Source organism: Ursus americanus, chromosome 2 (assembly GCF_024610735.1).
Source record: "Ursus americanus isolate L20-20 chromosome 2, mUrsAme1.1.p, whole genome shotgun sequence".
NCBI classification, from domain to species: Eukaryota; Metazoa; Chordata; class Mammalia; order Carnivora; family Ursidae; genus Ursus; species Ursus americanus.
In genome coordinates, this window is record NC_142128.1 from 21,385,408 (window position 1) to 21,399,618 (window position 14,211).

The following is a 14,211-nucleotide window of genomic DNA, read 5'->3' on the forward strand; positions in this document are numbered from 1 at the left end:
AGTGTCATATTTTCCTTATCTATTCTTCACCATTCATCCTAAACCCACGCTGTTGGCTTCAAAGAGACTAGTCCTCAAATAACAATCACCCCCTTTATTTGCTTATGTTTTTATAGCTTTGATTCTCACAGGTTTGTGAGACAGGCAGGAAAAGGATTATCTCCACCTAGCAGATAATTTGGGAAGTTAACAACTTGGTCAGGGTCATGGAGGGTAAAGGAGGGGAGCGGAGATTCAGAGTTGGGTCTGCTTAATTCCAAAGAATCAGTGCCTTACGAATTACATCTGGTCGTGTGGCACGAACTTAAACGCTGACCTGGGTACCTCTCCCAGCACCATCAATCCCCAGCTATACAACCTTTAAGCAGTTATACAACCCCTAAGCCAACTTTTTGTTACGTCAAATGAACCTATCTTGTAGTGTGTGGTGAGGGTGACTTGATAAAATGCACAGAATATATGTGATGTGGTAGCCGCCATGGGGGTGCGGACAGAGCCAGCCCTGTCCAGTGAGCTAGTCTGATAGCTGTGGCCGTCCTCTGGCTACAGACAGGTCCTGCGGGCCTTGCCTACACCCCAAGCCCTCCTGAGATATTGCCCAGACAGATACAGACACTTTATTTATTTATTTTTTTTTATTAATAATGATTTTTTATTATATTATGTTAGTCACCATACAGTACATCCCCGGTTTTCGATGTAAGGCTCGATGATTCATTAGTTGTGTATAACACCCAGTGCACCATGCAATATGTGCCCTCCTTACTACCCATCACCGGTCTATCCCATTCCCCCACCCCCCTCCCCTCTGTAGCCCTCAGTTCAGATACAGACACTTTAAACACCAACTGAAATCTTTGCCGCCAAGGCTGGTGGGATATGGGAGGGAGCCTCAAGGTGATGCCAGGCCTTAACTGGGGCTCCTGGTTAGAAGGGAGGGACAGATGTCTGCCTGGGGACAAAAGGGACACATTTCCACCCTCCCACCACTGCCTTGGAAAGACATTTTTTTTATTTTAAAGATTTATTTATTTGAGAGAGAGAGAAAGAGAGAGAGAGTGGTGTGAGGGGCAGAGGGAGAGAGAGAATCTCCAGCAGACTCCCCGCTGAGCCCAGAGCCCCACAAAAGGGCTTGATCCCAGGAACCCCAGGCGAAAACAAGAGTCCCATGTTCAACTGACTGAGCCACCCGGGTGCCCCTTGTGAAGACATTTTAACGCGGATTCAAATACCACCTCCGAGTTGTAGTTCTTCATACCCTAGGAGGGCAGCGCTGGGAGAGGGGGGAGGCTTTTGTGTTGTTTTTAAGAAACTGCACTTGTAAATAAACAAGAAATGAACATTATTCTTTCCCTTTCTGGGTCACGCACACATCTCGACATCATGGCATCAGGGTTTTCACGGAGTTGGTATTTCTGGACAATCAGTGAGCTCGGTGCCATACAAATGAGAAAGAAGAGGGGCATAAAAAGAGTGGAAGGGGAAACTCTGAATTTATCCTACAGCTATATACATAGGAAACCAGGAAGCTATTAAAGAATGAAGTAGATCTGGAAGTACTGGTAGAAAACACTCTGCCAGATGGAAGGGGGTAAAGCAAGGCACAGAAATCGAACGCGGCGGGCTAGCATCCTTGTGTGCAATGTGGGGTATTTCCGTGCTTGCTCACAGCCCGTCTAGATGGTCACGCCAGAACCAGGCAGCCCTGAGTGGCTCTGGGAAGGAGAACCAAGCAGCCTAGCTGAGGGGCAAGGGTGGGTGGGTGGGGACTTAGCTTCACCGTGTAGTTTTCAACGCTGCTTGCATATTTCACTTTTTCGTCGTTTTTTTGTTTTGTTTTGTTTTGTTTTGGGTGTGTGTGTGTGTGTGTCTGTTTTAAGGAGAGAAGATCAGAATACTGAATAATATCATGAGGTCAAGAAAGAGAAGGCAAGTCTACAGGAGGAGGTTACCCTGAGGTTAACCACAACTCCATGAGAGAAATGTCAACACAGAGTGGTGGGGGCAGAAGCCAGATTGCACCAAATTGAGGGAAGAACAGAGTAGCAAGTGGACGCAGGTTTAAGGGAAGGGATTTTTTTTTTTTAAGATTTTATTTATTTATTTGACAGAGATAGAGACAGCCAGCGAGAGAGGGAACACAAGCAGGTGGAGCGGGAGAGGAAGAAGCAGGCTCATAGCAGAGGAGCCTGATGTGGGGCTCGATCCCATAACGCAGGGATCACGCCCTGAGCCGAAGGCAGACGCTTAACTGCAGTGCCACCCAGGCGCCCCTAAGGGAAGGGATTTTTAAGAGGAGAAAGACGTAGCATGTTTATGGGCCGAGGAGGATGAACCAGGAAAGTCGGGGTGGACATCTGCTAGTCTTGTGTCAGCAAGCATTCCCTCTTTTTCTGGGCGTAGCGGCTTGATTTTTCTTGGAGGACCACCCCTTCTCCTCTCTCCAGATGTCAGGTGTGGATGGGGCCAGGCCTGGCCAATCAGCATGTTCTATCCCCGGGCACAGAAATTGCTTTAGCGATGGGCATGTGGCCCCAAATCTTCCAATGAGCCTGAGTTCCGGGCTGCTGGGAATTTTAGGAAAAGGGAGCTCTTTGAGGGTGGGGAGTAGAAGTTGCTGAGATTACAGGATGTAATTCTGGAGCAGCAATGCGCCCAGGAAAGCTTTCTGAGAATGAAGAATGAAGTCAACAGAGAGGAAAGCGATTCCAGGGGACACAGGGAGATGGATTCCTTCTGTTGTTCTTTGAGACCTTGGATGCAGCCACAAGTGACTACCTGAGAAGTTTTTTTGTTGTTCTTTAAAAGTCAGGGCTCTGATCTGTAATCATAGGAGCTTTTTTTGAGATAGAAAGAGAGCGAGAGCAGGGGCAGGGGTAGAGAGAGGGGGAGAAGCAGACTCCCTGCCGAGCAGGAAGCTTAATGTGGGACTTGATCCCAGGACCCCGGGATCACAATCTAAGCCAAGGCAGACCGTTAACCGACTGAGCCACCCAGGCGTCCCCTAATCCTAGGAGCTTTGATTAATATTGAGAGAAGCTGTAGGTACAGAGTGGACAGAAATGTGCGAAGGGATGGGGAATGAGGGTTCAGTGCAGGAGGGGAGGGGAAGTCTTCCATGGGGGAGAACACCTGTTTGCTGATGCACAGAAGGAAGGAGGTTAAGGTCAAGATGACTACGCAGGTGCAGGGAGGGTGCAGGAAATTGAGGGCCATCCATCCAAGTTGAGGACCCATGGTCCTCAGTTTCTCCCATGACTTAGCAGATAGGATTATCACCTAAGATGAAGAGGATGGGTACGTTAGAAGGGGGACCTTCAGAGAAGAGGTTTGGGGACTTGTTTAGGGGACCTGACTGAGATTGGAGCCTGTGTTTGGGGAGGCTCAGAAGGGTCAAGTTCCTTGTTGCTGGACAGCAAAGCTGGTGTTTGCATCTTGGCTCTGTTTGACTCTAAGCCCACGTTCTCCTTGCTTGACCCAGTCTCCCCGAATCCATTTGCTCATCTTCTCAAGTTCGACCCTTTGGTCAGCAGCTTTCTGGGGCATTGTGGTAAGAATTACAATCCAAGCAGAGTTAACGGCAGAATCCAAGAAGCTGGACTTCATCCACATGCACCCAACAGAGCCCATCCCCCAGGGAAGCGTTCAGACTCAGGACTGGACCAAAAACAGTTCAAATCCCACATCTGTGCAGCTGAGTCTGGGAGGGGAGAAAGGAAACACTGTAAAACCCAAGGATATGGGCTCTGGAGGTGAAGAAAAAGGACTTTAAATTAAATTGGCACTCGAACCTACTAGCTGTGTGGCCACAGGCAAGTTACTTAACCTCTCTGAGCCTATTTCCTTACCTATACAGGGGAAGTAATAGTAGTATCAATTTCACAGGGTTGTTGTGAAGGTGAAATGAGCTATATAAAGTAGATAGAGGGCTCTGCTCACTGGTAAAATCGAATAATTTCATAGAACATGCCTGACCATTTTATTGCTACTGTTGTAAATAGTACTAATAAAGTTCTGCATCCATTAAATGGAGGGCCCATCTTCTTGTCCTGGTTCTGTTGTTTTCCCTGTATAAGTCAGTGAAGCGAATCTCCGGGCCTCTGCTTGCTCCTCTCTGGAATGATGGTGTCTATACCCACTTCTAGACTTCTGTCCTCTTCAGTGGTTATGGCCAGACACGTCCTAATAGTTTTGTGCTCTCCCCTAGCACGTGACTTTCCCATCTACCCTTTCAATTCACACTGTTGGCTGCTGTGTCGAGGGACAACTCAAAGTCATGCACTTGGCAAGTGATCTAGGAACTTCACTTGGCCCAGGAGTCTGCCAATTCCGACCACCCGAAGGGAGCCTGGTTTGACACGCAGTTTAAATAGGTTCTTCGTGGGGGTGGGGGGTGGAGGGATGGAAGGAGAGATAAACAGACTCTGGGCTCTGTGTCCTAAACAGCTCTCGGCTATTTGTTAGGGTCTGAACAGTAGCCTAATATTTTGATGAGGATCTGTGCGAACTTCACACTCTGGATAACTGAAAGAACAAACAGAACCGGGGAATAGGAGATGTTTACTCCTTAATGAGCCCGCCTGGAGGGGGCTCCGTTCGGATGCTCCCCCATACCCTGCTCCCAGAGGTTATTCAACATCTGCTGTCTTTGTCAGCCTCAAAATCAAAGCCTTAAGGAACAAGCGAGATCTGCATCTTTTAAAATCCTGCCAGTGAAGTGCAAAAGGTGTGAATATGCTGCTTGTTTGTTGCAATATTTTAAAATAAATTTTAAATCATTTGAATTGTTAAGAATCTCTAGTCTCTTACTATTATGTAACAGACATCGTTAGACGGTGGTTTCATGGCTCCTGCCCAGTAGTGCAATTTCAAACCCGAAAAGGGGCTCCCAAGGGCCTCTAATTTTAATCCTTCCGAGGATCTCAGGCAGTGCAGAGCCCATGGTTCAAGGCCTGGCTCCGCTACCTGCTAGCTGATGGACCTTGGGCAAATGTCCCCACCTTTCCAGGCTCTCTGCCCCCTCATCTGTAATACGGTGACAATGACACCTACCTCATACAGTGGTTTTTGAGAATTAAATGAGGTACTGCCTGGCACAGACAAGAACTCAATATTTTGCCTAATACATGTGATGAGTATGAGTTTCAGAAGAATGATGTTGAGTCCCAATTTTCAAAGAGGTATTGCTCTCCCGAGCGCTTGGTACTTCCTAGGGGAGCCAAGTTCTGTTCTTAAATAAATCATATTAAGTAAAAAGTTCGCCCCCTTTCTTAAGCCTTGCATTTGGAGTTTTCATCGCAAACATACAAAGGTTACACTTCGCGGCTCTGATTCAGAAATGTCAGCACATCAAACACACACTCGGACGCTTACTCATACGGTGGAAGGGCAATTAGGTTTGGAGAAGAATGTCACATGAACAGAAGTGCAGCTCATTAAAGCAGTACTCGAAGCTTCTGACCTCAGCTACATAAACAAGGTTTTCGGATGACAGAATTACCGAGAAACCCAGTCCTGTGAGCATGATTTAGTTTCTGAAGCAGTTCGGCATCTGGACTCCCAGAGGATGCAGGCTGTGATGTGTGACCAGATCACCTATGTGGTGTTTTGGAAAATGCCAATACACAGGACACTGTAGTGGTGTAGGATGGGGACCAGGGGCTCTGCTTTTTCAGCCTGCAAGCTCCCCAGTCTCTGCGGATCTTCTGATGCCTCAAAACCGTATGGGGCTTTATGTCAAGTGACAGGGAGCACAGGCCACCCGAGAAATTAGGGGCATCAGTCTAGATCGTACAGGAAGGATTGGAGTCGGTGAGGCCCGACACCCGGGCTAGAATGGAAGGAGGGAGTGAGCCTTGCTGATCATGTCTGGATAGTCCTGGATGGCTGCCCGGGAGGGAAAGGGGCTCTTCTTAGGGTCCACTTCCCAACGAGCTGTACTCCTCCAGCCCCGGCCAGAGGGAACAGTCCATCAGATTGCTCCTATTATAGAACAGAAAGAGAGCCGCGTTTCCTGGTGGGCAAGTCGCTGTGCCTACACCCTTGGTAGTTAAGACTCCGTGGATGGTAACGAAGCAGGGCGTCCTTATGACCTAGTTACTTTTCTCTCACTCCTCGATTCACTGCCTCTCTGCTGACAGCTAGGGAAGCTGATCCAAGGACTGCCCCCTGGGAGCAGCCAGAGCCTCGAGCCCCAGGCTTGCACCTCTACCCAGTTTTCACAGCAAGCTTCGCACTGGGCATTAGGGACACTGCGAGATCTCACTAAGGCAACTCCTAATAGGATAAGAATGCCGCCCAAATCTCAGCCAGGCATTTTGATTTAAACATACTACGCCCGCATACCTTCTACTGTGCAACACACACTAGAAATTCTGCAAGCAAACACGCTCGCCCACGCTGTGATCTCCGTGCCCCCTCTGTTACAGCACAGCCAAATTCGGAGCTGCTCGCCCAGACCAAGGGGACACCCCGGCTATCACCCTCAGCACAAGGAACCTCCCACACCGCCCTATAATTCACACTGACAGGAGGAACAGCCCACTGCACAGCAACGCCCTGCTCTGTGCCCCGTAAGCCAGCCCTCTGAATTCCAGAAGCTTCTAGGACATCCTATTTCATTCATTCATCCTGCTTTTCGCCACGACCAACAACTCCCACATTACACTCGAGGAGCAATTATGCAGGCAGTCTGAAGGGATTCTCCTTCATCCATTCCCTCATGCTCCCTGGGGTAATTACTGAGCATCCCGCCAGGAAGTGGGGAGAGGTAGGTAGGCCAAGTTGAACACACCTGGAGGCCCTCAGCAGCTCCGTCCTGTCCAAGGGCCCGCTGCCACCCACCTGGATTACGGCAGGAGCCTTGAACCAGTCTCCTGATTTCGCCCTTGCACCTACCATAGTCAGAGTGATCCTTTTAAAACCCAAAGTCGGATCATGACATTTCTCTGCTCGGGGCCCTCCAAAGGCTGCCCAGCTCACCGGAAGTAAAAGCCGAAGAATCCTACTGCAGCCTAACTGATATCATCCCCTCTTCCCCTCTCCCTCTCCCACTCAGCTCAGCACTTGGATTCTGTGCTCTTCCTTGACCGTGCCAGGCAAGCTCCTGCCTCAGGGCCTTTGCACCTGTTACTACTGCCTGAACCACTCTCCCCCACCAAGATATACACACAGCTCACTCTCTCCCTCACCTTCCTCCCATCTTTGCTGAAATGTCAGCGAGGCTTCCCAACCACCCTGTTTAAAACTGACCTCTCCCCAACCCGGCTCTCCCCATCCCCACCTCTGTTTTGGTTTCCTCCACAATGCTTGTCTACTTTTAACATATTTGCAATTTCTATGTTTATTATTTGCCTGCTCCCTCTAAAATATAAGTTCCATGAGAACAGGCAATTATATTATTTTTACTTGTGTGTCTCCAGTACCTAGAAGGGTACTTAATTTCAATAAACACCTGCTGTTCAGATGACCCAGAGCACTTGGCAGCATCCCGAGGGGACAGAACCAGAACACACTGCCTCTCAACCCACTGCTCCACCACGCACTCAGCCCCAGACACCGCCTTCCAGCACACAAACTAGCACTTCCCACCCACCGCACACTGACCCACAAGAGCCTGCCGTGTGGCCTGAACCACATCACCAGCACGCTCTGTACTGAAGCTTACACACCCCTTCAGTACAGCCTTCGCCATCCTACACGGCATACCAACCACAACAGGATCGGCCGTTCAGCCCATGGGTTGGCAGCACCCCGCTGGACCGTGTTCTAGCCCCGGCCACGCCGAGCACCGTCCCTGGTGCAGCAGCAGCCCAGCGCATATGAAAACTAATGCAGAAGACAAACACCCCATGCTCCGATGTGCATCCCTAAAGAATCCCGCATGTTCCTCTGCACAGGGCATCGCAGCCTCTTATTTTATAGCCGTTCGTGGATTCATTCATTTATTCAGGAAAAATCATTAAGCGCCTGCTGGGTGCTAAGCCTTTTGCTAAGCACTGGGAATCAACACTGACAAAGATAGTCACAACCTTTCAATCTAGTCAAGAAGACAGACATCGCACCGAACAAGCAATTACAATAAAGTGTGGTGAGTTGGTTGATAGGACACTAGCGGATGCTCCGTCCCCAGGAATCAGGAAGAGCCTCGGCGAGGGGGAAGGAGCAAGGCACTGCAAGGAATGGGGGCTGGAGGTGGGTGGCACATGGGGAAGGGTCTGGACGTCGCAGCTGGAGGGCTGTGCACAGACAGAGCTGGGAAGGGACGAGGACACCTGCGTGTTTGAGGAACTGCAAGAAGTTCAGAAATGCCTGCTCTCGGAGGGCAGGTGCCGAAGCTGGGGAGGGGGCAGATGATGGACCCTGGAAGACCCCAAAAGCCATACATGCTCAGGAACAGCTGGCATCATTCTGGGGGCAGCAGAGAGCCACTGGGGAAGCTTTAAGCAAGAGGGACACCATCAAGTGCACGTGTAAAAAAAAAATCACTCAGGTACATTACAGTGCGCCAAAGCTAGTGGATCCCCGTCTCAGGAACAATACTCTACAACCCGCTCCTTGCCGTAACAAAAGCTGGCACTGGGAACAACTGAAAAGCTCATGTTAATGAGCCTCCGATAATAGCACCCTTCACTGATGTTTGAATCGAATCCTCTGTTCTTGCCCCGTGTTTTCCCTCCCGCTGCACTCTATTTAATAGCACGCATGAATCAGGAACGCCGACAGATACATGCACACCTTGTAATAACCCGAAAGGCCCGTGGCACTCTGCACACGCTTGCCACGGGCCCTTAGGGAGATGTGCAGAAGGGGAAATGTGAAATCCTTGAGTAGGGGTGAGGACGCTGAGACTGGCGTCCACAACTAAAAAGGCGTAGGTGCTGGTTGAATTGAAAGAGGGGGTGATATATCCATGGTTCTTTTTTTTTTTTTTTAAAGATTTTATTTATTTATTTGAGAGAGACAAAGATAGCAACAGAGATAGTGAGAGAGCATGAACGGAGAGGAGAGGGAGAAGCAGGCTCCCCGAGGATCAGGGAGCCCTATGCGGGACTTGATCCCAGGACCTTGGGATCATGACTGAGCCGAAGGCAGACGCTTAACCGACTGAGCCCCCCATGATTATTATTTCTAATTCAGTCTCAGGGACCAAGGGCAGTGCCTGCTTCCCCTCATTGCTGGTGGCAGAACATCTTGAAGAATACAGCCCAGTCCAATCACTGTACTTTGAAAGTCACGGTTAAACCCACGAGAGGGAATTCAAGATGCTGGCTCGTTGGAAATCTAATCAAAGGCAGAACAGTCGAAGGATCTATTGATCGTTACTAATTATTGTGATTTTTTATGTTATCTATGATAAGAATAGCTACGTTTTCCTGAGTATTTTCTATGGGCCAGGCACTGGCTAGATCTTTGATATTCATTATTGCTTAGCCAGAAGTTCCAAAATATTTACCCTGTCGGAATGGACTCAGTGGTAAATAACCAGTACTAACAGGAACCGGTTAAATGTCAACCTGACTTTGAGTAATCACTACCCCAAAGACTATAAACTGAGTCCATGGGCCACATAAGACTTGTGGATGTGTTTAATTTGGCCTGGACTGTGTTTAATTTTTAAAAATTTGTTGCTGATGTATCAAAAGATAGTGAGAGCTCATGGAAAATCCTGACGAGGTTGGAGGAATGAAGAGCCCGCCTCCCCGAGGGGCAAACCTGGCCAGCCCAGCGCTTGGCTTGTATAACATGCTCAGAGAAAGGTAGCCGTTCCTACGGATGATATAAAAAAATATGACAATCATTAGTAACGGTCAACAGGGTCCTGCAACTGTACCACTGGAGATAAGCACCAGCTCCCCAGGCTGCCTCTGTCCCCAGCAACCCCCTCTCCTATTTACATTACGTGCCTGGCTTCTAAGGCACCTGAGCCTGTAACCTGTTCCCGGAAGCCACCACCCGTCACTCAGACTAGGCAAAAACCAATGTCTTCCTCTTAAAGAGATTTTCCTTTTTGGGGCGCCGGGGTGGCTCAGTCAGTTAAGCGTCTGCCTTCGGCTCAGGTCGTGATCCCAGGGTCCTGGGATGGAGCCCCGCGTCAGGCTCCCTGCTCAGCGGGGAATCTGCTTCTCCCTCTCCCTCTGCCTCCTGCTCACCCCCGTTCTCTCTCTCTCTCTCTCTCAAATAAATAAAAACAATCTTAAAAAAAAAAGAGAAATTTTCCTCCTGGCCATGTTCCCCTGGCCTTGGCCCAACTTCCCTGCCTGAGCTCTTAACACTAAACTCCACAGCAGAGAATCTCAGCCTGGGTCACATCAGATTCACCTGGAGGGCCCCACCCCCAGGGTTTTGGATTCCGGGTTTCTGAGGAGGAGCTTGAGCATTTCAGTCCTCAAATTCCCAGGGGATACCGCTGGTCTGGGGACCACACTTTGAAAACCACTGGTCTACAACTAAAGAATGAACCCTCCCTAGAATGGCACCGGGTTCAACGCTGGTGGAGATGGGGGTATTTGCATGCCTCCTCTGGCCAAGTGAGGATGGGGGTGGGGGTACACATTTTGAGATCTCATGAATAGCCCCACAAAACCCAAGTCAGTTTCGTGTCCCATCTCTGAGTTCTCAGTTTCCTGAACACAGAATCTGTTCTTGTCTCCCAGGCTGCCATTTTGAGCTTTTTCCAAATGGTTCATTAGAAGTGATGATACTGCCTAGGACATGCAGTGTCCCTCTCTCTGACCCCAAGTGCCCACATGGACATCATCTTAAGGAACAGCATCAGCAGGACTTGACACTGTTCAACACCTCAAAGACCCTACGCCCAAGACATCGATCAACGTGTGACACGGCTAACAAAAATAATGATAATTCTCCCAGAGCGTCAACTACGTGCCCGGCCTGCACTGAGTGCTTCACCCAATGTGACGATCCTCTGAAGCAGGGACTGTTAACGCCGCTGTATCACAGAGGATGAAACAGAGGAACAAAGAAGCGAACAGACTCGTCAAGTTCGCCACCTCTAGAATGATCAAGAGATTGTTGGCGGGACTCACTGTATTCACTTGAGGGTCAGACACTATTAGAAATATTGTGCTCACTCCTGTGTCTGTATTTTAAGATGGAAGCTGATGGCCTGGAAGATACTAGGCATTTGGAGGTGATGTCATTTGGGACATGCTTGCAGGTGGAAGGTGTGTGTGCGGTGGGAGTGGCGGGGGGGGGGTGTTTGGCCTGGAAATCACAGGATTCAGGAGTGTAATCTGCAAATGTGCTGCAGAGAAAGAGGCTCTGGATGACAAGAGGGGCCAGAGGGATGGCAGTTCTGGGGAGGCTGATTAGACACCAACGTGTATGTTTGCAACAGCTACAAGGGCTGCATGGTGCAACGGGCTGCCTCTAAATAACCTGGCTTCCTAACCCCAGGGAGTGTCCACAGAGATGCAGATGCATCGGGGATGAGCTAATGGTGTGGGATGGCGGGGAAGGTGCAACACCAGGGAGCTGTAAGAATCACCTGGGGGGCTTTCTTCAGCCTACGTGCCCTTTGCCCCCCTGGGCATTCCGATCCACCTCGGAGTCAGACTGAGGTCTGAATCCCTGCTTCATCACACCCTGGCTGAGTGACCCTGGACAGAGCACTCAACCTCTCTGAGCCTCCCTCCCTTCTTCCAGTACATGGAAAAACAGACCTCCTCAATAGCTCGTTGCAAGGCTCTCATCAGATGCCACACGCGGAGTGCTTTATGTGGTGCCTGGCACATAATAAGGGGCCAAGAAATTCCTAATATCAAAATCACTACCATTATCATCACGGAGCTCACAGTGTCAGGTTTCGATGACAATGTTTATGCGCACATTTCAGCCTCGGTAGGCAGCTTCCCAGCTCATCATAAAGTCACAGGGTCTCCCTTCTTCTTAATCTAACCAAGAAATAGCCTGTCTGGGAAACTGCGGTTCGGATTAATTCAGTGCAAACTCCTCCACCCCGGTGCTGACAAGTACTCCCAGCCGAGTCTTTGGGGAGGGAAAACCCTCCCGTGTGCGCACGACTGTGGGAAACGGGAGGCTTTTATTCTTGTCCTATAGATGTTACCTCAAAGCCGTGTCAACACTCAGAGCCTCCAAGAGGTCTAGGAGCACGCCAGCGTTTGCTTCATTCTGTTGCGCCTCGGGTGGGAGCTGGCTGGTGGTGCTGTCTGACTTACCGACTCAGACGGAGGGTATGCTTCAGGATTCCATTTAAATACCATGGAGGTAAACAACATGACCTTTTCAATGTCAGTAGGAAGCGAAAGGGACACAGTCGAACCAAGGAAAGAACAAGGGCAAAATGAGACTCCGCATCCCTGTCCAAAACTGGATCTGAACTCTGCTCACCGAAGTACCATCTCCAAAGAAGTTGCCAGCGAAGACAGTTAACTATAACTGAATCGATAACACAGAAGCTCGGTAGCCACTGTCTTTCCCGCCTTTGCAGAGGCCAGGCTGTGTGAATGGAGATTTCCATTTTTGTACCCAGTGACTGTTGCATCAACTTACAGACATATTCGAGTAAAAACATCGATGTCTCCCCCTCAGAACATTGCGGGCGCACACGATGGGAGAGGAGAGAGTGTGTTATGCACGCGAATCCAAGAGTCAGAGAGGACAGTTTACTTACGGCTTTTGGCTTATACGGGGGCTGAATCTCTTTGCGTTCAAGTTTCTCCCAATCAATATACCGGAAAAACGCATGCTCCTTGATGTCACGTTCACCTTCGGGTCCGCAACCCAGACGTTTGCCCGGGTGTTTGGTCATCAGCTTTGAGAGAAGAGAAAGGCTGGATTTAATGAAACTCGGGTGGGGAGGGGCATGTGAGCCGCGCAGAAACAATGACTCCCATGAATTAGGGAAGAAAGTGCAGTCAGAGTTTCCACGTTTATTTCTTGCTTTCCATTCCAGACAATAATTTCCCAGTGAGGTCTTTATAATCGGAGGACCCAACAACAGGACCTGCTGCTGGCCGTCCCACAGCAAGATTGCTTACGGTTAATCGAACCTGAGCCTCAATGTGGCCCTGAACTTCAAGTGAGAAATGTCACCCGATGCATTCTGATTTAAGAAGGAGTTTTATGCAATTACTGGGGCATTTAATGAGAACAGTTTCAATATCTTCAAATTCCCCACCTCCCACCCCAAGAAAGCTGGAGTGTGACCAAGGCAAAGGCCACATTCATTCTGATAATATTTGCATTTCTCAGTAAAGCACTTGTGAAAATGACAAAACAGAAGAAAAAATATTAGTCAAATGGACCCAAGTTTCAAGTAATTACTTTCTGAAAGCTCATTAAATAGTCAAAATCTAGCCCAGCTCATTTTGCTTGTATCACACATTACACTAAACTCCGCTGAGGTTTCTTTGGTGTTCCATTTAAATTACTTAATTATCAAAACCCTCCATCTTTGGGTCTCTGAGCCAGTGCTAAATAACAAGATGAATAGATGCTCCAAGATGAAACCAGACAGGCTTCCTCTTGTAAATGAATCCAAAGCAGCATGAAAATCTCTCTGATCTCAAGACTTGAGCAAATGCACCGAGAGCAAAGACGGAGGGGTTGGTGATTGAAAAAACAAAAAACCCAAACCCCAAACCAACAAGAAGGCCTTGAAGAGGAAAAACAAGAAGTTGGAACATACAAGACCAAGAAGCTTCCCAGAGTTGACCTGACTACCGTGGTGCCAGAGTCCTTAGACTGTGCCCAGGATCTGAGGATCACGGCAAGGTGAACCCAGCAAGTACACCTATGCTGTTGGACATTCAGCTTAGCCTGCTTCCTGCTTGCAGATAACGTGTCAGCAGAAACTATCCCCCTACACACACACACACACACACACACACACACACACACACACACACATGAACACAGACATTCTCCATATATGCTTTGCCTGCTGGGGGAAAATCACTGGGCACTTCTATTCTGAGCTGCTACTTGATCTGCACGCATGAGCTTACCCGATTCTCACAGTAACTCGATGAGGTGGGTATATTATTTTTCCCATTCCAGTGACAAGGCAATTGACGTTCAGAGAGGTGAAGCAACCGGCAAGGACGGAGAGAGACAGGGAGTGGTAGAGCTGGGACTTGATCTCACCTTTGCCTACTCCCGAACTTGGGCTTTTCATGAGAGAGCTCTTTGTATGTGGGCTCCCCAGGGATATCTGTGGCTTGGCTT

The 14,211-nt window shown here is 49.1% G+C and overlaps 1 protein-coding gene across 2 annotated transcripts in view; it reads right to left on the reverse strand.

The window, feature by feature from the left end:
* The window catches only part of PRKCB (protein kinase C beta), a 315,575-nt gene that overhangs the window by 13,880 nt on the left and 287,484 nt on the right, over nucleotides 1-14,211 (reverse strand). For both annotated transcript variants that reach the window (XM_045776452.2, XM_045776451.2), the window contains exon 16: nucleotides 12,656-12,796. In XM_045776452.2, the coding sequence (XP_045632408.1) occupies nucleotides 12,656-12,796 (141 nt within the window). The remainder of the gene's footprint in view (nucleotides 1-12,655; nucleotides 12,797-14,211) is intronic.